Genomic DNA, 24403 nt, shown 5'->3' on the forward strand with positions numbered 1-24403 from the left:
AACATGCATTTTCTGGGTAAATTGTAAGCATGTTATAAAGAATGAAAATTTTTTTTATCACTAGACTATTGTTATCATGCAAATGAGAAGGCTATTTATTTTCATACGCCCAATTGCATGCCTTACTTTCCCCTACCTAAGCGAAGACTTGAGCAACATTGGCTCTGGAAAAGATAACGTTGCTGATTCGACACAAGTCGACGTGTCGACGTCTCCTCGCTCGCACGTCGTAAAAAAAAAGGAATACGCGGTCGGAAAAGCGCGCCTCCGGAACGCGAAAACGCTTATAACCCGTGCGTGTAATCGGCGCCGCTTCGAACTAGGTCGAGGAGACAGTCCCCGTTTCGCCTCTACACACTCGCGAATTTATTGCTCGCGGCCGAACAACAATCGACGATTCGGGTCAGGACCGGGCTCTGTGTTGCGCCCATCCGGAAGTCGATTGAAGCGGCGCAACGAAAATCGGCACATAAATAGGCGCCTTGACACATTGAGTAGAAAATTTGCCAAAGGAGGAAAACGCAGTATGGTATGCTGAAATGTAGCAGATATTTCTTTCTGACAACGATAACTCGTTGAATTAGATTTTTAATAATTATGATAAGTGAAACACTCTAATTCGAATTGTACTCAATTATACGCGATCGTGCGTTAATATTATATATTCTAGTCTGAAAAATTACTTATTAATAAATTACGCGGCTCACAAGAGCTCGCTGCAAATACGTGGCACCTAGGTACCAGTTATGAAGTAAAAAAAATGAATTATATAGGCGAATGCACGTTTAAAATGCAATTATGCGCGAAGGATACAACTCCAGAAAAACACAAGCGGACAAGAATGTAAACGAGGAAAAAAAACTATTCGCTCCTATTCGTTGCCATGCGAGTCGCATAAACTGTTTATGAAAGCAGCAATTAGCGGCAACTTGTCGTTTTAATTACGCATTTACGAACGTATGGTACGAATGATTGCTGCACTTAATAATAGCTGGACAGTCAAGGTTGACGCATAATCCATTGATTATCACAGTCGTGTCTGCCTGGACCAAAACGATCGCGAATACTACAGGTTTATCCGAAATGAGTCTCGCGTAACACACGTGTTTTAGCGCAGTCATGCTCGCGATGTCTGAACGACGACTATGTTATCGCTACAGCTTGTACGCGATCGTAATAGATGTTTGTAAGAAAATATCTTTGAGAGAATATCATAAATAGACGCGATAAGAGATTTATCGTTAATTAAATGCCTTGGTCGACACATAGTAAACGCAAAAAATGTTAAGAGATATAAACGAGTTTTTTTTTGAAGAACGTAATGCGAAATCACGTGGTAAACGTGTGTAAATAAAAGAAGAAATTGTAGAAACTATTAAAGAAACAAACGGGAAAGTCCACATAAAATAATTAAATAATACATATCTAAAGTGACGGGAGTAATACATAACTAAAGAGACGATTGGCGTGTAAAGGCAACTGATCGTTGTCCACATCAGCAGTGGCATATTTTGAAACGTTGTATAATCTCCCGACATGCATAAAATGAACGTCATTCGGCGCATCTCTCTAAATCGCACGATAGAATGTACTCCATGAAATTCGATGCAGTTAATTCGATAATAGGTTTATTTCGATAGACAATTCCTAAGTGAAGCCCTCAATGTTTTAGCATTAAGCCATAACAACGCGAATTTGTTGCTGGGTTAGCTGATCGATGGGTTTCGTTATTATGCCCACGCATCGTTGCGCTGAACGTGACACGTGTATGTATATTCGGCAATTAATTACGATCGTTCGCTCTCGAATCGCTCGACAGATTAAAGGAATACTAATTCGCATAAAATTGCCGCGTGGATGATAATAGCGTTGATTTCGATCATCGATATAATGTGTACCAATTGAAAATTCTCTGTGAAGGAAATCACAATTATTTCATAATTAATTGTAACATAATCGCTTTCACACAGTATCAGAACATCGTCATTACGCGCGATGATACATGGCTACAACATACGTTTCGACACGAAATTTTCGGATACGCGAATACAATAAAAATAAAAGCTACCGTAAATAAATAGACGGCCGATTCTAAAACGTTTACTCTTTCTCATCGTAGAATCACATGTGGAATCGCGTGCGTTTTGTCAAGTTTAATGTACATTTCACATATTTGTCCGAGACAAATTTGTTGAATTTTAATGTCATCCCGCACTTTGTCAGACACATCTCGTGGAAAATATATTATCCGATATTTCAGTAGTTGGACAACTCGGTTATTTTTCGTCGAACTCGCCAACTCAACTTTCTGTGACTGAAAATCAAACGAGGAGACGTGATTTCGAAAAAAAAAAAATCTTCCATTGTCAATGAAAGAATCGTTTATTTTACAGAAAAACTTTGACGTTCACGAGATTAATACCAAGTTGATATTGCATATAGTATTGTTTTTCTTCGCATGAGAGAGAGAGAGAGAGAGAATTTTCGAGATGATGTACGCAAGCAAGTGCGTGCGCCGCGAGATGATCCTCGAGCTTTCTCAACATTTAATATCCTGCCGGAAGAAATACTTTCATCCGCTTTGTTTCCACGAGGAAAATAGCCGTATCGCATATACGATTTTCCTCCCGCATCTTATTTCCCTTTCTTTGGTTTCGCTTTGCTTCTTGTTGCTTTATCGTGTTTTCCGCGACTCTTCGAGTTCCGCGAAAGAACTCGCGGTAGAAGCTTATTAGTTTTTAATTCTTTTTACTCATTATTAATTATGACGTGCAGGGTATATTTAATCGCGTTTTCCCGTGCAAGTCCCGCGCGAATTAATCCAATTAGTCAAGACTGTCGGCACCATAGATGCTAAACCTGTCGTGACTAAGAAAATTGTCTTGTTTTCTGTCACCAATTTGTACTGGTATACAACTTGTATATTATGAAGCAAACTAACTAAGATATTGAGATTCTTGCAAATTATCAAGTCGACGTTGCTAAGTAAATTTCCATAGAAATCTCGTACAGCGAAGTCTTTAATCTTCTCGATGTTGCATTTTTTTTTCGTTATCGCTAGGCAGAAAATGGAACGTGGAATGTTCGACACGAAAATAACAAATTGAGACGGATCATCTCTCCTTTATCGATGACTCGTATCCCTTGTGTAACAGCACTTAGAGCGATAACCCATTAGCGACGTTAGGATGGATGGTACGAAAGAGTAAAAGTAATAAAATGAAAATGTCAAGGCGTGGCGCTTGTAGCGTTCGGCACTTTCCACGTTTCGCGTGTCTCTCCTCGCTCGTGATATCGTGCGCGAGGCGAGGGAGAGGGGCATTTCCAATTATTGTTACTCTTTTGATCGCGAACGACAGTAGACGCATCGCCACGTCACCTCGTCCCGCTCACGTAGCTCGAAGGTAACGAACGCGAAGTTCATTGTCTGCGACCTTATTCGAGCACGCGGGGTGTAGACGATCTCCCGCGAATGTAGGCCTCGGTCGGTTAACTGGATCACGACACGCAATTTCTATCCTAGACCTTCGTGAGGCTTGAGGCGACGAGATCCGTCACGTTATCGCGCGAAATCCGCAGGCGTGATCTTGATTTCTGCAAAGCGCGATGCAATATTCAAATCAGACGACTGCATTTAATTCCGCGCGACGTGTCACGCGAACCCGCGCGATTTGTTATCCGACGTGTTTGTAGTTTGTGATATTTCCGATAAGTGTATTTCTGAATACTATTATTCGTTATTTATTTCTTTACGACAGAATAATAAGTTCTTAGCACGATGATGCTACGCGATATACATTTAGACACACACACGTATAACTCGCGCTTCGACATGTGAAAAGGAACGACGCTCCGATTTTTGAACGTCAAGTTCTCAAACTCTTGTCATCCAATTTCTTCTAGTTCGAAAGAACTCGATTGAATCCTGTTACAAGGTTTTCCCCGCGATCACATTCGGGTCCTAAGATAGAAATCTTTCATTTTCAGTGCAAGTTTTTCATTTGACTGAAGAATTTGTTCCTCGCGAGTCACCCTGTACGTGACCATCGTAATGCCCGTTGGACGCGAGAGACTCGAGACTGAATTGTACATGGTAAAACCGACACGTGGGACGTCCATAGTATACGCGATGCAAATGACGGTGTATAATCGCGCAATCCGATCTCGATCGATCGTTTTCTCTTCCGATCGCGGGGTCACGAGGGACGTGACGCTGATGGCCCATCGCGAGCGTCGTCGTCGTCGTCGTCATCTTCGACCAAGTCAGACCCTGAACTGGAAACGAGGTTCATTGTCTGTGACCTTACCGCGCCGTCTGCTGTATGTCGCGGTTTTATTCGTAGATGCGAAGAGGCCTCGATTGTTAACTGGCGACTAGCATGCGATCCACCTACGCCTTTTTTTTCTGCTCGTCGAGAGCTCCAAGATTCGAGCCTCGAAGGGCGGTCGAGAGCCTTCCGAAAGCCTTGGTCTTGATCGCGTGACGCCACGTAAATCCAACCCGTTCCTTCGAAGCGGAAGTCGAAAAATTATTCCCTTTCGACCCCCGTCTACCGGTGTGTCGAAACGCCTGCGAGAATAAATTAATTTCACATTAGCAAGGATCAACGTTTGCCAGAGCCTGTCCTTTGCGAATAATATTAATCATCGAAATTAATTTTCCCACGTTAATTGTCAATATCTGCCAATATTAATTAATGCAAAATCAGATGTTTGTTAATTGCAAATGCATAATTTAAACAAACTTCCCTGCCTCTCATTATGTGTATTATATAACACTTGATATAATATGTGAGCGTGAGGCATAGCAAATTTATTTGCTATTATATCTATATGCTACTATTTCGCGTCGTGCCAAAGATTATTACGCAGTTGGCAGTTTCTAATGGACGAAAATGAACAACTGTTGTGAACAAGCGCGCCGGAAATTACGAAAATAGTTTTATATTAATCCAATCTTGTCGTTAATTTCCAGATATCAATCGCGTATAATTATCCACTCTATCAAGCGGCGAAGAATAGCTACGTATTAAACGAACATACGAAATTATCGGAAGCTCGGCGGGGATCGCGCGGTGCAAATTATTGGTCTGCCGATATTAATTTATAACGGTCGTTACTTTTCTACGCTTTGTCAATTTATAATCAAGTCGGATCGAAACGCCGCTGTTGTTCCCGGCGCTGATAAATATTTCTGTCATTTATGCAGATGTTGCGTCGTTATAAAAGCAAAATTGACCTTTCTTGCTGCACACGTGCGATTCTGTAGGAGATCAATTGACCTTTTCTCGCTTGAAAATGAAAATTGAAACGCCGAGCGTCAGTTTGGCACACCTGCGCGCCTCGGGACGATAAACAGACGTGGAAGTAAGATTGTATTGATTCTAAATTGGGAAACGTGAATATTACTCGTGCAATTTCTGTTCGTTCCCGGCAGGGCGAACACTTCGGCTGTTACATGCAGTTGTCAAACGCGTCGTCTGGCGCACCAAGTTCGATTACCAAGTGAAATAGGTATGATTGCGGTCGGACGAGAGCGGGTACTGCAAGGCGGACCGTCAATGGCGGCGAGGGCAGGTCTTAGCATGGTCAGACGCAATCTTCAGTTCTTCGTTCGCTTAACGAACGTGCTCCGGACACGGTAGCTCCCTCCCCGACTTCCCTCTTAAATTTAGTGTCCTAGGATCGTGGCCTGGGCGATATACGCACAACAGATACATATGTCACATACCGGGACCGACATATATTCCTCGAAGGGAATGCCGCGCTCGCGCCGAGATATTGAATTCCACGGGCGGACACCCTTTTCGGGACGAATTGTGCCGATACTCCGTTAATTTCGGTCAGCGTTTCGCCTCGCGATATTTTCTCCCTCCGAAGGTTCTTATACGGCCAAGAAACGTAAACTATTATATAACAGAAAGGGAAGCCAAACAAAAGCGTGTACTTGATTATTTTGATGAAAGACTTTAAAAGGTATATTTCCTTACGTCGACGTCTTGTCGTCAATTTTTAAAATTGTGAAATATTGGGTGAAATGGTATATTAATGTTTCAATTAACTTCTCGTAGAGAGAACGAACTATTTTTCCAAGAAGGCATGTCGTTCTCTTTGCACAAAACTCTCTGATAAATGAACTTCCCCGCAGTGGGGTTGATTCATATACGTGTTCCGCTATAACGGACGCGAACCAAGTGATAATTGCTATCGCGGCTGCTCCTTCTTTTTTCCTCCGGCTGATGAACCGCCATTACCGTTGAAGTCATTTTTTCCCCGCCGTTATCGCTGGAAACGTAGCCTCGGGTTTCCGGTGGTTAACAGGTGAGCCATCCAGATCAGATTCGGCGAGACGATGGTTTGCCTTGCCAAATGGCAGCGGAACGCGTTAACAACCCGCAGGCCGCATCTGGCACGTACGCGTAGGTAGTCAATATGCTCACAGACACACGCATACACACAGGCGTGTGTACATAACGTATCTACGGTCGGAGAGAGAGCTCCTAACTCGCCGTTAGCGAGAGTCGAGCAGTAGGGTGGTGGAGTGGGTGGCGGCTAGGTGGTGAGCGGATGGGTCGGTCGCTGGCGGGTGGTAGCCTACCTCTACTCGGGTAGTAGTAGGTGCGCACCCTACGCGGCTACCAGGTGAGTGGGGCAGAGGCCAACCCCCGACACCCGACGCGAAACGCGAAAAACCACTTGTGCGTGTGTCGATCCTGGCTGTCGCGTCGTCTCCCGTCGCTCCGATAGTTTATCCCGATCCTCATTGTCATTACGCCGCGCGACTCGATCCTTACGAGAGAGCTAACACCTTCTCCGTTTCTCTTCGCCGTATATACCTTGTCCCTCTCTCTCTTTCTCCTCTCTCTCTCTCTCAGTCTCTTTCTATTTCCGTCTTTCTCGCCGGGTCGCCCGGAGAACGGTCTCGCAGTGTCCCGCCCGAGGGCGACATTCCAGATCGATCGTAAGTGATCTACGTCTACGTTGTGGTCGGACTTAGATCGTCGTGTAGAGTGTAAAGCGTCGACGACGGAGGGAAGAAGAGGGTTGCGTTTTGCTCGTTCGTTCGTTCGTTCGAGTTGATCGCGAGAAATAGTTGGGCGCTATTGTTCGGTTCTTCCTCATCCGTGGCACGCAGGTGGTTCTTGATTTTGTTCTCGGGGAAAAATCCGAAGGCCTCGTTGAACGGAGGGAATGTTTCGGGTGAGTCGAACATCCTATGAGGAAAGAATGGTAGTAACCTGGAATGCAAAATGATATAAGTGTCGAGGAGACAGTCTTTAATAAATTCACACATTTTTTGTCAATTAGAGAATATATTTATCATGTAAAATATAGAAATATATATTACGTGTTACATAAATTGTTATAAATTCTGCATCCCGAAGTACGAATGTGTAGAAAAGAAAAAAATGATTAACTCTTTATAAGAGTAAAAATACATTTATTTTTGTGTTACGCGGAAAGTATAAAAAGCACTGATAGGATAAAAGGTAAAAGATTGAATAATAAAGAAGTATGAGATAAAAAATTAAAAATATAAAAGTTACGAAAGTATGAAAAATATTCGGGCTTTTATATCGTTCTGTACTTTCAGTGTATACTTGATCGCAGGAAGGCATCCAGACACATAACGTTACACATTGTATGTCAATCGATTTTTACATCATTGTTAATGGCTTTCACAAAGCGACAATTATTTTAAACAAACCAATTCTAATTTAGTGCCTTTTTGCGGCAATTTTCTTTCCCGTTATTAGGATTATCGACACGTCCTCACGATAGATCTCAATGTATTAAATGTATTATAATAACGCTTTATCAAAATCTCTCGCTTTTATTTAAGGCGGCATAATTTATTCCGCACAATCATGACCATGAAACTTCTCGAACGATATGACATTGACAGGAATAGCGGTTCTTGTATCTTTTAGCTCGTGAGATATTCTAAGAATCTAAGTCGTGGTATCCCCGATTATTTCCGAGAAAGTTATGCGACAAAAAGTTTGGTAAAATTTCACTGCTCCTCGAATATGTTTGAAGCAGCAACTATTTAAATCGAAATGTAATCTAAATAAATTGTCGGACTGATCCTTGGAAGATCACGTGACGTCGATAGTAGAAAAGGCAGCGGCTTCATCGATCCATTCCCATTCCGAGCCTATCCGGGTATAACTAGGCCGCCTTTCCAGGATCCTCGATGGACGATCTGCTGTAGATCCCGAAGAGAAGTTTTGGGAAGTTGTCTCAAGTATCGCCAGATGAGCCCGAGAACTTCTTTACGGGATAGATCGTTCGTTCGTGACGGGAAAATGATCTAGAATGCTAGCGCGCGATAGTTTTTTAAGAATTTCTTGGGAGGCAAAAAAATTCCTCAATTTTTTATCTTTACAAATTCTTACTTAAGGCATCCAACTATTGGATAAAGTGGCTTAAGAGTGCAGCAGTGGAAATAATTTTACGTCAAGATAAAAAATATTGCAGAATATTTACAATTAACGTCGCGCTAAAAATGGAAGAAATGCTCCAACCAAATGCAACGCGGATTACGCTAATCTTATTTTATACGGTTGCGAGGGAATTATACGCGGAAAGTGACGCGGTATTATGATAATAAATAAAACCAATTATCTTTACGCGTGTTCTCGAATAATAGCATTATTATTTAACTTTTTGATTGTGTATGTAGTCCAATAAAAATGGCATGATAATGGCAAGAAATAAATTTGAGGTAGAAACGAGAAACATGTAGTTCGATGGGCATAAATGAGGAATGATCGATCGTGAAGATTTCGTGATGAGGAATTTATAAACGTTGTTGCTCCAAGTAGAAGCAATATTCGGCGAAGATAAATTGAGAAATAAATGTTTCAATAGAAACAATCGCGCGCGGGCAGAGAGGAAGGAGAGAAAAGCGATATACGGAAAATATAACGTATAGTGTTATTTCGATCTCCAACTAGCAGCAGCTGGTTGATACGCGAATCGACGAGCAACACTGAGATCGATGACACCTATACGAAAATAGAAGGAATTCCCGTTAGCTCACGTTTTGTTCGGTTAATTAATCAAGAATCGCGATAGCTCGTTTACCATGGCGATTCACTTTCACAGACGTAACGAATGTAGCACAACGCGACGTACTAGAGCGACTTGTTGCACATGCGAGTGTGTTAATTTATTAATTTTCCACGAATTAGGCCGTCGTGCCTCCGTTTCTTTATACGGAGCGTCCGTTATCTCCGCTCGTGCTTCCGTTACCGATATTACCGCCGAAGATATTATTTCTCTATTTATTACATTTTCCCTCGTTGCTCTCACCCAGCATTGCCATTTGCTTTACGACGTCTATTGACTTAACGTAGTGCAAGTCGCGTCGCAAACGTTATTATCACGTTATGTTAATGGAACCGTGCAATATTTCTGCAAACAACGATGAGACACGTTTCTCCGGGGATCATAATTCACCGTGTGACGGCAAAACGGTCCTGCTTTCGGTCTTTCCGAACTCACGGATCGTTTTATCCACCATTTATCATCCGGGTGGGAGGTGTCGCTGTCAATTTTCAGTACCAACCACGAGACTTTTTCGATTCGTTCGTCGTACGGCAACGTTTTTCCCCTCGACCTCGTTCGGAAATCGAGAGGTGGAGAGCGAGAGAGAAGGACAGGAGGCGTACACGTGAAAGATCGTTTGTACGTTAATGCGCAGTGTCACATGCGGGATCGATGCTCCGCGTAAACGAACGAGACGTGTAACGATCAGTGGAACCGAAACAGCCGTCCGACATTGACTTTATCCGCGCGATATCCACAATTTATATCACGCGCGGTAATGCAATTCTCATAACGCAATTATGGCGCGTGGCATTAGAAATCTCGCGCGCTGACAGACGTACCGATGTGCTCGCGTGTACAAATTAATTGGCGCGAAAAGTCGCGCGAACGTGACGAAAGGGAGCTGCGTCTCGATTAAAGTCTCGAGAAAATTTTATTGTCGCTCGTGGCGCGGTTCGCGTAAAGGGGAATACGATATCACTCAATTACGGACCAAGTAAATTAAGGGGTCGTGAAAATGCTCGATGAATAAAGTTTAACGTCTAATGACACGCGATACTTGGCAAGTTTCGTATATCTTGCGATCCCATCGCGAGTTTCAGTCGCCGCTAATTAAATCGGACGGCTTTCTTGTACCTCCAGGTCGAAAGTCACGACGGTAACGGTATTACGAACACTTGTTGTTCGTGTGTATCTGTATAGAGGTTTACATGACGATGTGGCGTGATGCATGCTGGATGAGCGTTACGTCCTATCGACCGCTGACGTGTAATAGAAATAGCGGAGCCGTGCGTTAACTCTCTCCTTTTTTCTCCTCTCCCCGTAATACGTTGCACCGCTCGCAACGAGTGCAACGTAAACCGGCATCACGCTCTTCTAATCAAGCAGATAAAACGGTAAAAGATAAAAATTGAACGAATGAATGGCAGCCCATGAGCGTGACACACGCGTGCGCCTCGCCTATTTTAAACGGTTAATTTTGTTAGCTTTTTCTCGAGCTGTTTTTATTTATTTCCGCGATCTGGTCTCCCCTTCAGTTTACTCCCTTCATCCCGCCGAACGAGGTCCTTTATTTTCCGACATTAATTGTCGCTTTGATCCGATTTTTCAAGCTTTGTGGTGTATTTATTAACGTTGTAAAAACGGAATCCCCGTCGGGTCACGAGCGCTTGATCGTGTCCCTGAAGCATTAGCGAATTGGAAGCCAATTTACTAACGATCGATCGGAATCTTATTTACATTTTCAAGCGATATTCTATAAGCAACCGAGGAATAACGTCCGTGATTTTCCAATATATTTTCGATTGCAAACAAGTTTAATTATTCAAACAGTTAATTCCCCTCTCTTTCCCTTTTAGGCAGCATAAGAATATAGTAATTGCGTCAATAAATTTATAATTACACTTTTGTAATTAATTGAAAAAAGGGCGTATAAACATAATTTAGATAAGTCACGCAATGTTGTCGTAGCAAAATGCCAGTAAAAGAGAGAGAGATTGCGGAAAGATTGCACGTGTTTAAAAAAGTGACGAATAGATATATCTCTTATAAGAGATATTTATGTCAAGTGTAACGTTATAGATCAGTTTTTGCGTGAATATTCATCGAGGTTTTTCGGATTCGTCGAATCTGCCCAACTATCGACGGCGCTTTCTACTGGATCGTTCAGTCGCTTAAATGCTTCCAGAATTAACCGTGCGTTCAATCCGATCTGAGCGATTTTTCGCGGACCGCTGAAATCGAAGATCCGCCGCCGAGAGTTTACCGCCAACTTCTCCGACGGGAAAGGGGGAGCGAATCTCGCTCTTCAATCGAGATTCCCTGACTTTTTCCCCCCTTTTTTTTCGCGCGCGAAATCCGCGCTGGCACGAAAATAGAAACTGTCATTCGATAAATCGATCCCGCCGAGACTGTGGAGACTGTGGATGTCATTGCTATAGTATTGTCGCTCTCCCGGTGTGCGTGTGTACGCGTGTGAAGGTACCATCTACGGTGAGCTGCAGCAGACATCATGAGTGCTTCCGGCGCGATTCCTCTGATTCTAGCGACGAAGGAGCAGATCGTCGAAGGCAAGTAATTGCACTCGTTTTTTCCTTTTATCTCGGTAGAGAGAGAGAGGGGGGAGGGGGGAGAGAGAAAGCTAATGGTAAAAACGATTTATTCGACAATTTCACTCGAAACTGTTCTATACGGAATACATCATCGAGAGTTCGAACATAAATTTATTATTACAAGTGGGCAATAATGGAGATACCGATCAATATTTACGCTGAAGGACGTGTACATGTGTCGTATAATTTATTGGCTCTATAATTTATTTATCAAAGCCAACTACGTTCGAACTGTCGGGCATAGTCGATAATCAGAGTTTATCAAAAGTTCACTAATTTATTATAACACGCGAACGTGATGATCGAGGATGATATTAATAAATATTGACGCAAGTCCGAAAGGTATGTTATGCATCAATGTTGTAACTTTTTCTTTCTCTTTTCTTTCTTTAACACAGTTTGCTGGTCGGTGACGCGCGATAATAGCGTAATCCTGAGGCTAACGATTAGATAATTCTAAGAGAGCGGTTATTATTACGCTCGTATATTTAACGCGAAATGCAAATTCCGCATAATACAGTGTGAAATACGCTGTAATGGGCGCGTGACCCTTGAGAGGGAAAATAGACGTTCTTTAAATAGTTTCAACACTAGATATAAGACTATCTCTTGCAAATGGTACCCGTGAATTGTTTGTTGAAATGATCGATGCGCCGCGCTGATACGTTAACCGCTGCTTAAAATATATCGCAGAAAGAGCGGCCGAATCAATTAAGCACGAAGAAATTGCATGCTCAAGGAACATCAATCTAAATTGCATAACGCTTTTCGGTGAGATCTCTCCTCCATAATAATTTCTCCCCCGAGGTAATCCTCATCGCGAGAGAGGAGAGAAAATGATTAATCGTGCCTTAAACTAAAAATATTTCAGTACCGGTAAAATCTTCTAAAGAAGATTTTCGCGGCGAAATTGCGCGATCGCGCGGAATCGCGATAGAATCTCTCGTAAATTGACAAAGATCGAATGGCACGGCGACACGGAGGGAATCCCTTAATTGCGTAACGCGTTGATCGATGCGCGACCAGCGGTTAATCGATCCGCGATGTCAGCGGCGCGTCTCTAAAACGAGACGTCGCGATCAACCTGCCGTGAATCGGATGATGCGATTTTGCTCTTTTTTTCATTATTTTGCGGACTCCGAATTTGGCAAGTGCAGGTCGTATCGCGTGTCGCAAGCGTGCGCGTCTTTATTGCACACCTGCAGCGGAAAATCCCGCTCGCGATGAGATTGCGGCTATTCTTGCCTACTTGAATTTCTCCGCTTAGTACGCGCACGTGATTCCAAGATAAATATCAGTGATCGCGGATAAGCGGGCTAATGAAGGAAGGAAATGCACACCGTTTCGTCAGTGAAATCATACGATGAGAATAATAATAACCTTTAGCACCGACTCTCTCGATAATCCCATTTGAGCGCTGATTTATTTAACTGTCGATCTATTTAATATCCAATATGTGAACGCGGAGACTCCACGTGGAAAGATTTAAACGTCCTTCGTAATTTTAACTCGGCGACTAAATGTGGTAACTTATTCGATTTCACAGGCAGACTCTTATTATTATATTAAATTTCTTAATTACAGATTCTGAGAAACGAATTTCATTTGTAGATATTATTTTAAAGCAGCCGTTGAATTTTGCCAAGGGTTCAAGAAGAGAAGTTCTTCCCAGTCGTTTTATATACAACGCGTTAATTTTAATTAAATTTACGCGTCCAATATGCCAACGCATCGATGACGATTTAACTGCGCGTATACTAGATCGATCCAACGCGACTAATCTTTGTTTTGAAGTTTCGTTGTAAGTTGAAGGATCGGCGGTTACATGTTCCGCGATAACTTCTCTTATCGTCAGTGCAGCGTGAAGCTTTACCACCTTACGTTCTCTTCGCGCTCGGGTCGGAGCTGGCGTTGTACGATATGTAAATGCGGGCCACTGGGAACAATGGCATAGAATCTCTATGGATTAACCCTATCCCGAAGTAACTGTTCGTCTGGCGATCTCTCGCGCGGAACGAGCGCTGAATGCCTCGCCCAGCCGTTGCATTTTCAATTGACCCCGCCGTTAATCTCGATTAATCCCTTGGACCCTTTACTAAGAAGTCCCGGAAGCTCGGTAAAAACTGTGAGCAGATGTACAAAGCCATTGGCTCGAGTATCGAGATCCCTACAAGTGACGTGACCCACTTCTGCCGGATCAAATTTTAACGATGAATCGATCCTTCTACGAATTTGCGATCGATTCTTCAAGTTTAACGATGTATTATAACTGCTCCCTTTAAGTTTATGAAATTATTTTATATTTATTCTCTCTATCGACCTGTAAAACTCGCAACGAGACGATACACAGAGAGAAAAAAATAGTCATTTTTGGACCTAACCATATTTTTATAATTCCTCCAACGTAAGTTATGGTTGACCTAACAATGTTATAGTTCTCATAAACACAATATTGGTCCATGCAACTTATGATATGGTTGTCATAAACCAAAACGAGCTTTTAATTTAGTAATATACAATAATTGTATTGTAAAATATTGTAAAAAAAAAAACGTAGTTGGGAGAATTACAAAAATATGGTTGGGTCCAAAAATGACTATTTTTTTCTCTCTGTGTACATTGTTCAATTATTTGATAAATAATTCACTTTTGTATGTCACAAAGCAGATCTCGTACTCGGGCGAATAATCGCAAATAAGCTTTTAATAAGCTTATGTTGTTTGAGCTTTGACAGAGTATATATTTTTCTAAGCACTCTGATTCGGCATACATCACACATTTGACGAACACATCCGCTCTCCTCCCTTTTCCTTTTCGGTCTCATTTCTCTAACAACATTTGAAACGTACTTCTTGAAAGATTATAATTTTCACACAAATTTATGAAATTATATAATCTCAGAATCAAAATTACTGAACACATCTATTAACTTTTAAATGATGTGTGTTATAATTCTTTACGATTTGATAAAGCGGTAATTTTTAAAGCTTGTTCTGATCTCTGCAATCAATTTATGCTCGAAACACGATTAGGGAGCTAACTGAAATTCGTAGTCGCTCGGTAAAGTATTGCTGAACGACGCATCGGTATTTCAACAAAGTAACGACCGCAGACGCGGAGAGTCGATCGAGCTGGCCGTAAACGTGTCTTATCCCATTCCCGATTCTCATAGTCGGCTTCATCTCACGACTGCACTACTTGCGATCCGACGTAGGCGCGACAATAGATGTTAAACGGCACGACAGTTAATCTCTAAAACGTGTTTGCCACAATAGTCGCCGTCATCGCGCGACGTGTAAACGGTTCTCGTTACAGTTTTAATCGCGAATTACTGGAAATTATTCGAAAAAGACGACGTTCTTTATTAAATTTATATCGTTAGAGTATGATCTGTCAGAAGTTCTTCTTTTTTAATCAGTCGTTTTAAAAGCGAAGACTTATTATTACGATACTTATATTTACGTAACGGTTGCGGTGTGAAAAAGATGGAAAAAGGAAGATACAAAAGGGAAAGGGAAGTACTCGATGGTCTGGCAGCGACGTTGCATTGCGGACCACCAAGAGGGCTTCGCTCTCTTTCTGCCAAGGTTTTCTAAATTCAGCATTTCTCGAAAGACGCGCGTAAGAGGGAAGACTGCAGTTTTCTCGCCTCTCCGCGCATTTTCCGACAGCGGTAACGGTCTCGAAACTGATTTTCAAGATGCCCGTTATGCGGTGAAGATGATCATTACATGTCGCTGGAGAAGTTTCTGACGGCTCGCAAATGCGATCACGTAACTCGACAGGCAAAGATCGGTTGTCGCCGATATAAGCGACGTGTCTTCGTGTAGAACGCGCTATCTCGTGGACGCGTTTTTGCAACGTAAACAGCAATGAATAAAAATGAGTAGACGGCGGCAAAGCAAGTACAAAGGTGTTTAGAACGCGTTGAAATAAATGCGGGCATTAATAAAGGTTGAATCTAGACAAACGATATTACATCGTTTGACGTGACGCTGGAACTCATAAATCACTCGACGCTATTCTTTTGGGTTGACAGTAAAGTGAGAAAATAATAGATGTAATAGAACCGACCGAGTCCGACGATAAAATTGTAGAACTGCTCCTCGGTACATTGTGAATTTTACATCATTTTTTGCGAAAATGAACATATTTCCGCAGCTACATTTCCTCACTTGGTAAGAATAACGGCGGAAATATTTCTATAAAGTGACGACGGGCGTTCCAGCTCTCTTTCGTTCACTCTTTACTCAACGAAGTCAGGAATTAGCGGTGCCATTTCGAGGCGTTCAATCGTTAAACGGATCGCGGCATTCCGCGCGCATCTCTAGAACGAGGGGCGAGCCTCGAATGTCCCCGTTACAACTCGATTTTCTCTATCGCTGCTCTCTATATAATTCCTACTCGAAGATCAGCGATAATCGCGATTTTCTCAACATTAATTTCCGAACGAGATTTCTCCGAGTTCTAGAATTAGTGCACAGGATACACAACACGGGATCGCATTTTGAGGATCTTAAAAAGAAATGGAACGTCGAAAACGAGATGAAAGCGTTAACGAACGGGTAAAGGTTTGCTCGTGACACTCGAGACCTCGGCCTCGTTATACTACAGCTTCACGTGGGCCTCACTTGTGAAAGATATAACTCGGCGCGTACAAGGAACGATGTTAAGGGCAGCCCAGTAATAAACAGCCTCATTTACGATTCCTATTTGACAAAATATAAGTATGCCAAGAAGAGAATGAAAATCACCTCGTAAAATATCACCGAAGGGATATAGCAAAAGTATTCCAATATAAGAAAATTATTTCCTAGAAATTGTCTAAACGACATTCGCATAGTAATTTAAGTGGCTACCTCTAGCTGTGCCAGGTCCTGCAATTGATTTACATCTTACAGGACCGAGTGGAAAGTTTCGTTGCCTAAACAAGAAATTTATATTAAAATTAGTTTCAAATGTGGAGAGCACGTTCGCTCGCTTTTCCGTGACTGTTGACTTTCGATTGACAGCGGTCGGATGTAGAAAGCGGTGGACGCACACGGTGCGATTTACCCACCGATTTAAAATCCGCGACAACAGTCTCCGCTGGATAGAAGGTGTCACCGGGAGCAGCGACGGCGGAAAATTAATGGAAAACGGTAGATCCATCTCGCGATATCTGTGCGCTGAATATAACTCGCGGATACGGAAGGAAACGTAGAGAAAGAGACAGACGAATGGGCGAAAGAGTATATCGGGGTAATTCATGCCTTCGCCGCGTGGCACAAGGTCGAGGAAAATCGATGGAGCGCAGACAACTCGGTAACGATGCCGCGGAATGATAGCGACCGTGGCACGGTCGGTGGTGACATTCTTATTGCATTGCTTATCGCCGCGCGGCATTAAACGGCCAATGATAAAAAGCGCCACTTCTCTATCGTAGTTCGTTACGATAATTTCATGCACGCGAGTGGCGGATGCTATTTATGAAACATTCAGCGCGAACTACCGCTGGCGTAACTTTGCTAATCGTATCGATGAAAAAATGTCATGCAAACGAGCTCTTCCGTCCTTCCGCAAGTCCGCAAACGCGCGTTTTTCTAAGTCGGAGACCTTGAGAGTTTCATATTGGTGGAAAACTTCCGACAATTGAATAAACTGCAAACGTTATTCGACGTTGTCCGCGTGCGAATGTAGATCGCAATCGTTCATCGATTTTTCAGCGAAACTATGGCTTTATTTTAATAAGAGATACTCATTTTCTACAAATTTGAGGTCGTTCTCTCCTTGAGAAAAAGTTAAACGTAATCTTTCCTTTTTTTCGTAAATATTCGACGTTATATTAATATCCAACGTTATAAATTTCTTAATGCTAGTTTAACATTAAAGATATTTTAATGTTAATTTTGCGAGTCGAATTGCGAGCAGAAATTCTGAAAGGAATAGAATATTTTAGAATGTAATTAATAATAAAAGGACTTTTTAATCCGCGATTGCTCGTAACTTACGTCTCTGAATCATCGCGGATTTCAAAATAAAATCCGGGATTATAATTATTATTGTCATTAGCCCGTCCGAAGGACTATATTCCCGGAAGACAGAGTGCGCACGGGGGAGCAAAAAATATATCGCTGTTTGCCACGATTGGCGGTACATTCATACCTGATTGGCCCAATTTGTCAATTTACTCCCTCGACGAGGGGCGCCCGGATCGGTCCCGGCGCCGACCCGATTTTCAGAAGCGCATGCTGCACCGGATATTGCCAGGATAATGGAGCAGGCAGAGCGGAGAACGCGGGGTAGATGTGTGCCGGCGAATTTTCATCGAAAACCTCTACCGACCTCGAGCCAGTTTTTCCGACGTGCTCAAGAAATATGATCGGCACTCGACCGCATCTTTGAAGATTTATGCACAACGATGCACTGTATGTACATATATGATACTTCGGTGACTTGGATTGCTCTCTTCGAATTTTCGAACTGGCAAAACATCCGAAACTATCCCCACCAGAATCGGGAATTGTCGATAGATGCTCAAAGTTTTCGAGGCGAGTGAAGGGAAAATATTAAGACATAACAAATAGTTTTTTTTTTAATTACATAAAGACAGAGCCATTAGTTCGTGACTAAATTGTTGGAATAAAAGTGGCAAGGATTTTAGTGCGTTTCTTGGCCGGTTTGCTTGACATATTATGCGCGAATTCTTCACTTTTATAGGCTGATACCTTAGACACTTTGGATACGTAACACCGGTATCGATGCACCGTTGCGGAAGCAATCTTCTTTAGATAGACGGGATTGTAGAGCAATGTTCCAGATAAATCAACAACGCCCTTCCGGCATTTATCCTATCGCTTCAACTTTTCCTTTTTCTTCCGCCATTCAGACTTCCCGTCGTCCATTCAATGTCGCGGTTATTTTCGTTGACTCTCCGATACTCATTACACATGCGATCGATCGAAGTAACCTCGACATCGAATCTTCTCGCGCTCTGCAATATTTAATTTAATTCATTAATTTTGTCGACACGGAACTCAAACGAGCGCGACACACGAACACGGCCGGTTAAGTATATAGAACACGTTCGCGAATATAAGACAATAGAAAATGTATTTATAAGCATTTTTGCCACATTTATTATATTTAAGAAGCAAAGTAGTGACATTAGATCTATAATTGAACGCTGCTTTAATATTTCACGCAGTTTCTTCATCCATGTTATGTCAATATATTCTCGACATGCATATTTAACGAAGTTATGTTGGGGAGAAACTCATTCTTGTTCCTAAAACAGTACTATGGGATCTAATCATTATACCATTTCTCGTTATGATCTCTCGTTATGATATCCACTGTTTTTTTAACAGTAACATAATTTTCTAAGAATGAACTAATCAAACTGCGAATGCAACTACGAGAAGCTGTGATACATTCAAGTCTAAGGCTACTGATATCTTCATCTTCGTGTGCTTTTGCTTATGATAAAAATAAAACGATGAAAGAGAAAAGGAAAGAATAAACAGATAAGATTGGACGGTAAACCTTAAAATAGATTTATTAAATGTGTTTCATAAGAGTATCAGGAAGAAAATGTGGGTGCGTGTGCGTGTGTGTGTGTGTGTGTGTGTGTGTGTGTGTGGTTGGTGAAAGAAATATATTCAATATAATTGAGGAAAATGAACAAAATGTTTAATATAATAATTGAATTATTTAAGAAAGTTTGCGATACTTAATTGAATTTTCGAACAATCGAACAGCAAGTATACCATGAAATGTACAACGCGAAATACGTGTACGGTTAAAAGTATAACGTCTCAAAAATTTTAGGATTTCTTTAAAGTAGATTTGTTCGCTAAGCGCGGAAGATTTTCCTGTTTGAGACCTTAATTTCGGGAAACCCTCTTCGACTGATCTCCCTCTTTGCACGCTCCAATTCCCTCCGTCCCACGCCATTGTTTTTCCCCGTGTTCCATCATTCGGCGACCCGCTGTCCTCTGCCGTTGCCTCCGTTTGATCGACCGTTTATCCCCGTCGACTATCCTTGCGAGCGTTGCGATTACAGATATTGATATAAAGCGTCGGAGCCGCGCGCGAGGTGGCAAAAAGGGTGAACGCCTCTCGGTCCGCGTCCTAGGTCGCGTCATCGCTGGCCTTTTCTGGCCCTTGCCACGTGCAAATTGACGTCCGTGCGATCCGTTCGCTTCACACATTTTTACCTCATGGGATTACCTACGTGCAACGCTATTTTTTCCCCCAAAACGCATATCTGAAATGTCAAAGGCTCGGGGCTTTCTTTTTATTAAAGTCAAATTTGCGTCAACCAGACGGCTCCTCGATTTCTCATATTTGAAACATTGAACCCGATGTACGTGTTTCACGCTGCTCGCTATTTTTCTGTTATGCACTCTTTCTCGCTTTTCCAAAACGTTGAAGGTGGAAAACGCGATCCGTCTGCTTGAAGCCGTCGTCTATGCCGCGGTGACGTGACTCGAGTAAACACGCTCGAAATAATTAACAGCGCGTAAAATTATCGCCGGCGTTCTATTTAGATCGTCAGAGCTTCGATCGCCGTGCGACGATTAACGCGCGAAAATAAAAACAGGAAGTGGTAGTCAGGGGAGGCCGGGGAATATACTCGCGTGTAGAAGTCGAAAGTCGATAAACGAGAACCGATAAACGATCGTCTAGGTTTACGTCGCAGTAAAATACTCATTGGTCCCTAGTTGCATTCGAAGAATGCGCGCCGGTCAATATTTACTGCATCGCCCTGAACCGAGCTTTCTTTTAAAGACTACCAGTCATGATCGATTAATCGACTGTACGCCATACAGAAAGCTGTAAAGTTTTTGCGATAACGCTGAACAATGTACCGCAGATATACCTGACACATCAATCTTTCTTTTAAGAGTTTACTTCATATTATTATGTTTTGCAAATATGAATAAAATGTCAATTCGTATCAATGGAATTGCATGTAGAATGTTACTAATCCGATACCGAAAAAATTATATTCCTGCTTTAAGAATATTTCACTTACTTTGATAATATTTGACTCGAAAATAAGCGCGAAAAGGATTGTAAAAGAATATACACTAAATGATACATTTTCCTATCATATATTATTCATAACAAAAACAGTTCCACAAGTAAACACTTACTATTTATTACAGTACAGATAAATACAGCATAGCTAGATTTTTTCGACAAGTTATAGCTTCAGCTACTTGTTTAATTACTGGTTGATGCTTGTCCTTATTTTCTGTAATCAGAAACTGACGAGAGATTCTGTCAGGAAGGTTAACACGATTCACGAGCAATTCTATTTTATATGTTAAATACTTGCTCATCAAATATGTCCTTCAAATTGCTTAAATCTTCTTTTTCTAACCACTCGGCCACTTTTTCGTCCATTATTTGAGTCACGATATACCACAGAGCAATTACAAACACTACTCGAAACGTGATGAAACAAGCATTGACACGTACCGAGACGCATATCGAGTTTCATCACTAAAGTTGTTGCGAATTAAGAATACGTTCTTAATATTAAGAACATATTTTTAATTTAAGAAGATATTCCAATAAACATGATGTTAGGAAGGAAATATTGATCCTCATTAAGTAAATCTATCGAGAGTATTTGTAAAGTATACATTTCAAGAATATACAATTCTTCAGTGAAGCTAATAATATTTCATGGCGTAGGCCATGTTTCTGTGGATTTACGCTTGAAAGTGTAATATGAGAGAATTGTGAACTTTTTCTTTGATTTTGTCCCGCGTATTCGCGATACATTCATTTTTCGGCAATTTCTTCGCCGGAGTTAGCTAAAAACATTCATGGCCACAGATGGATATTATCGACGTCCATCAAAGTCGCCGGGTATCATGTAACATTAAACCGCGCTAGACGATTCTCACGCTTGTTCCGTCAAATATTTAGCTCCGCCGCGGGAGAGAAGGTAGCGATACCTACCACCGAGTTTCGTGACATTCTTGGAACAGCGTGGAATCCGCCGCATGCATGAAAGATTAAATGCCACTGATTTACGAGCGCCTCTATCGCGTTTCTATCAATTTAATATCACGCGAAAACGTCCATCTTTTTCCCCGCTTGGAAAACATACCGGGCAGGAGAAGCGTCGCTGCCCGTTGTGTATCTCTTTATTGAATTATTCAAAGCAGCTTCGGTCTTTATCGTAATTGCATTCTCCTTTAACTCCGCGACGGTACACTGAATTAATTATAAATGCAATTGGCAAGGCAAACCGAATGAATGCATTTGTATGTATAAGAAATATTTATATTTACTATTCCCGTTGTTGTTTCGTTACAATATCAGCTAGTATGCACAATACTGGTGACCAGCATACATAAACTCAATAGAATTAAGAGTTGTTTAACAGACTTTATTTTAATTGGCGGTTATGAAATAGGGTGCACGTACTCAATTTCTCTCCCTCTTTTGCACGTGAAGTCAGATAACGTTTCCCCAGTTCGATAAATTGTTGATCCTGCAGTTATAGATATCGATTTTTCCGACGCCGATTCTCTCCCACGCGATCGCTGCTATTTCCGCTGCCGAAGAACATGGATACGATGGGAATTAGATCCCCACGTTGGGCAATAACTTTAATCCTATTCGTCTCCTCACGCCTCGTCCCACAGCATTGCGCGATTGCAATTAAGTTTTCACTCGGCAGTAAGTCCGGTTTCGTGTAAATTGGAATGTTGAGTTCCATGCTAAATCTAGATTTATCGGATAAGCCTACGCATATACGACATTTCGGAAAATCTCGAGTAATCGAGAAGCCGAGAGGAATCGTTCGGAAATGTCATTTTCGCGTATATTACGCTGGAAGATACGCGGGGGAATTTCCTTAAATAGCAATTCTGCGATCGGCATAATTTAACATTTCGAGACATTTCTGTGTGTTAATTAAGATAACTAAATTATTTCCTCTGCTCTTTAAATGAGATTAACAGTATATAGATTGTATCCCGCACGCTCGTTTAGTCATGGTGCCATTGTGGATAATTTGGGATGAATAATAGTGCGGGATAATACGTTTCTGGGGTGTCGTCTCGCCCGCCTAATTTCCTCACGTCGTCTCGCCTCGCTTCGAAATTTTTAAGTCGCGTTAATTAAATTTAAATGTCGCATTAATTTCTGAATTACAATCGCTCATTTTTATCCTTATTACCTTATCGATCTAAAAAGAATATATCTACGAGTGCATAAATAATAAGCTAAACCTGCCGGGGACTTGCGTGACACACTAGAAAACATTCAATTAGCTCGTTTAATCGATCACTTGCAATTGTCTAGTGTCGGCATTAATATTGTTGTGAGTAGTAATAAAACGTTAAGAGCACATTTTCTTGCACAATCGCGTATGTCATTCTTTTATCTTTTGATAGGACAGAGGTCGTGGTTAATAAAGTCTGAGCTAATTTCGGGAAGCACCGCGTTAATTACTAATCGAGAATGCGAGAGAGAGAGAGAGAGAGAGAGAGAGAGAGAGAGAGAGAGAGAGAAGGAATCAAACAAAAATGCGTTGTGCATCGACACACGTTTAATCCAGAACTTGGAATGTGAGGGAATTTTGTAATACCCGAAATATTGGCAGATAGTGACAAAGTGCAAGTTGTGACGTATTCCACTTATTTTTCCATTTGACAAAAGTAAAGAAGTCTTTGCCGTAACGAAAAATATATCATGAAATAGGAAGAAATGTAAAGCTTTTACCTCTTTTAAATTTCTGACATACGATTTAGAAAATAGAGCGATTGTAATGTTGGACTAAAGGCGCGTGTCTTTACGCTGTTCGATTTATATTTTTGTACAAAAGTTAAGTAACATTAATATTTTATTTTCGAGAGCTTACGAAGTTAAAATTGTGATTATATGAATATGCATTCTCGAACGGGATTGTCTTTCATAAAGATACACTTTCGAATGGAATTATATTGTTAGTACACGATATATATTTAATCCCAGACTCCAACCGTGCAATCTCGGATTAAATGTATATCGGTGATACTGACACGCGCGAGTTAACTCGGATGGAGGGTAGACGGCATCCTGATGAAGTCTCTCCCGGTGTCGCTTTTTATTTTAGTCGGAGAGCATCAGGCGAGTCGGGAACAGACGATAAACCCCTTTTACAGACGCGATAATCTCCTTGAAACGCGGCTCGCGTTGTCGTCGCGGGGGCCACCCTGTACCCTGGGCATGTACCGGGTGCACCGCGTGGTAATAAAGTATATATACTCGCGGATTGGAGACGCAGACTCCGCTGTATCGATCTGCCGCTTGGAACAGAGACGAGAACAGCGAGCGAGCTTGTCACCGACGCGAACGGACGCTGGATCGAACTATTTGCTCCACCAGATGAATCCTTCGAACGAGTTATTTGACGGCGATTTATCCGATAGATACCTTAACCGTATGTGCAAAGTGGGCCGCAACCCTGGAGAATCCATACACACACACACACACAGCTCGTTTCGGAAAATTACAACTTTATCGCGCGTCTTCTCCAGAGTTTCGAATTCTGCTTTCCGGGAACAACAAGCAAAACCTGAATTAAATTGTTAATTAGTAACTAATAATTAATAACTAATTAAATTATACGTAGAATTGATCAAGAATTTACGATATACCTCCATTCATACGGTTATCATTCATATACTTGCGATGTCGCATTTTAATTGGTATAATGCGAGGAATCTCTAAATATTTTAAGACACCTC

General features: G+C 41.7%; 1 protein-coding gene across 3 annotated transcripts in view; it reads left to right on the forward strand.

Moving 5' to 3' along the window:
• The window catches only part of LOC105565557 (solute carrier family 12 member 4), a 75203-nt gene that overhangs the window by 14074 nt on the left and 36726 nt on the right, over positions 1-24403 (forward strand). Inside the window, exons 1-2 of one of the 3 annotated variants that reach the window (XM_012018853.1) lie at positions 6609-6961; positions 11243-11624. The exons of the other annotated variants lie outside the window; for them this stretch is intronic. Coding sequence (XP_011874243.1) covers positions 11567-11624 — 58 coding nt within the window. The 5' untranslated portion in view covers positions 6609-6961; positions 11243-11566. Of the gene's footprint in view, positions 1-6608; positions 6962-11242; positions 11625-24403 lie in introns of those variants that run through there. 3 annotated transcript variants of the gene reach the window in all.

The sequence above is a fragment of the Vollenhovia emeryi genome, unplaced genomic scaffold (assembly GCF_000949405.1).
Source record: "Vollenhovia emeryi isolate VEMERY1.0 unplaced genomic scaffold, V.emery_V1.0 DF939151.1, whole genome shotgun sequence".
NCBI classification, from domain to species: Eukaryota; Metazoa; Arthropoda; class Insecta; order Hymenoptera; family Formicidae; genus Vollenhovia; species Vollenhovia emeryi.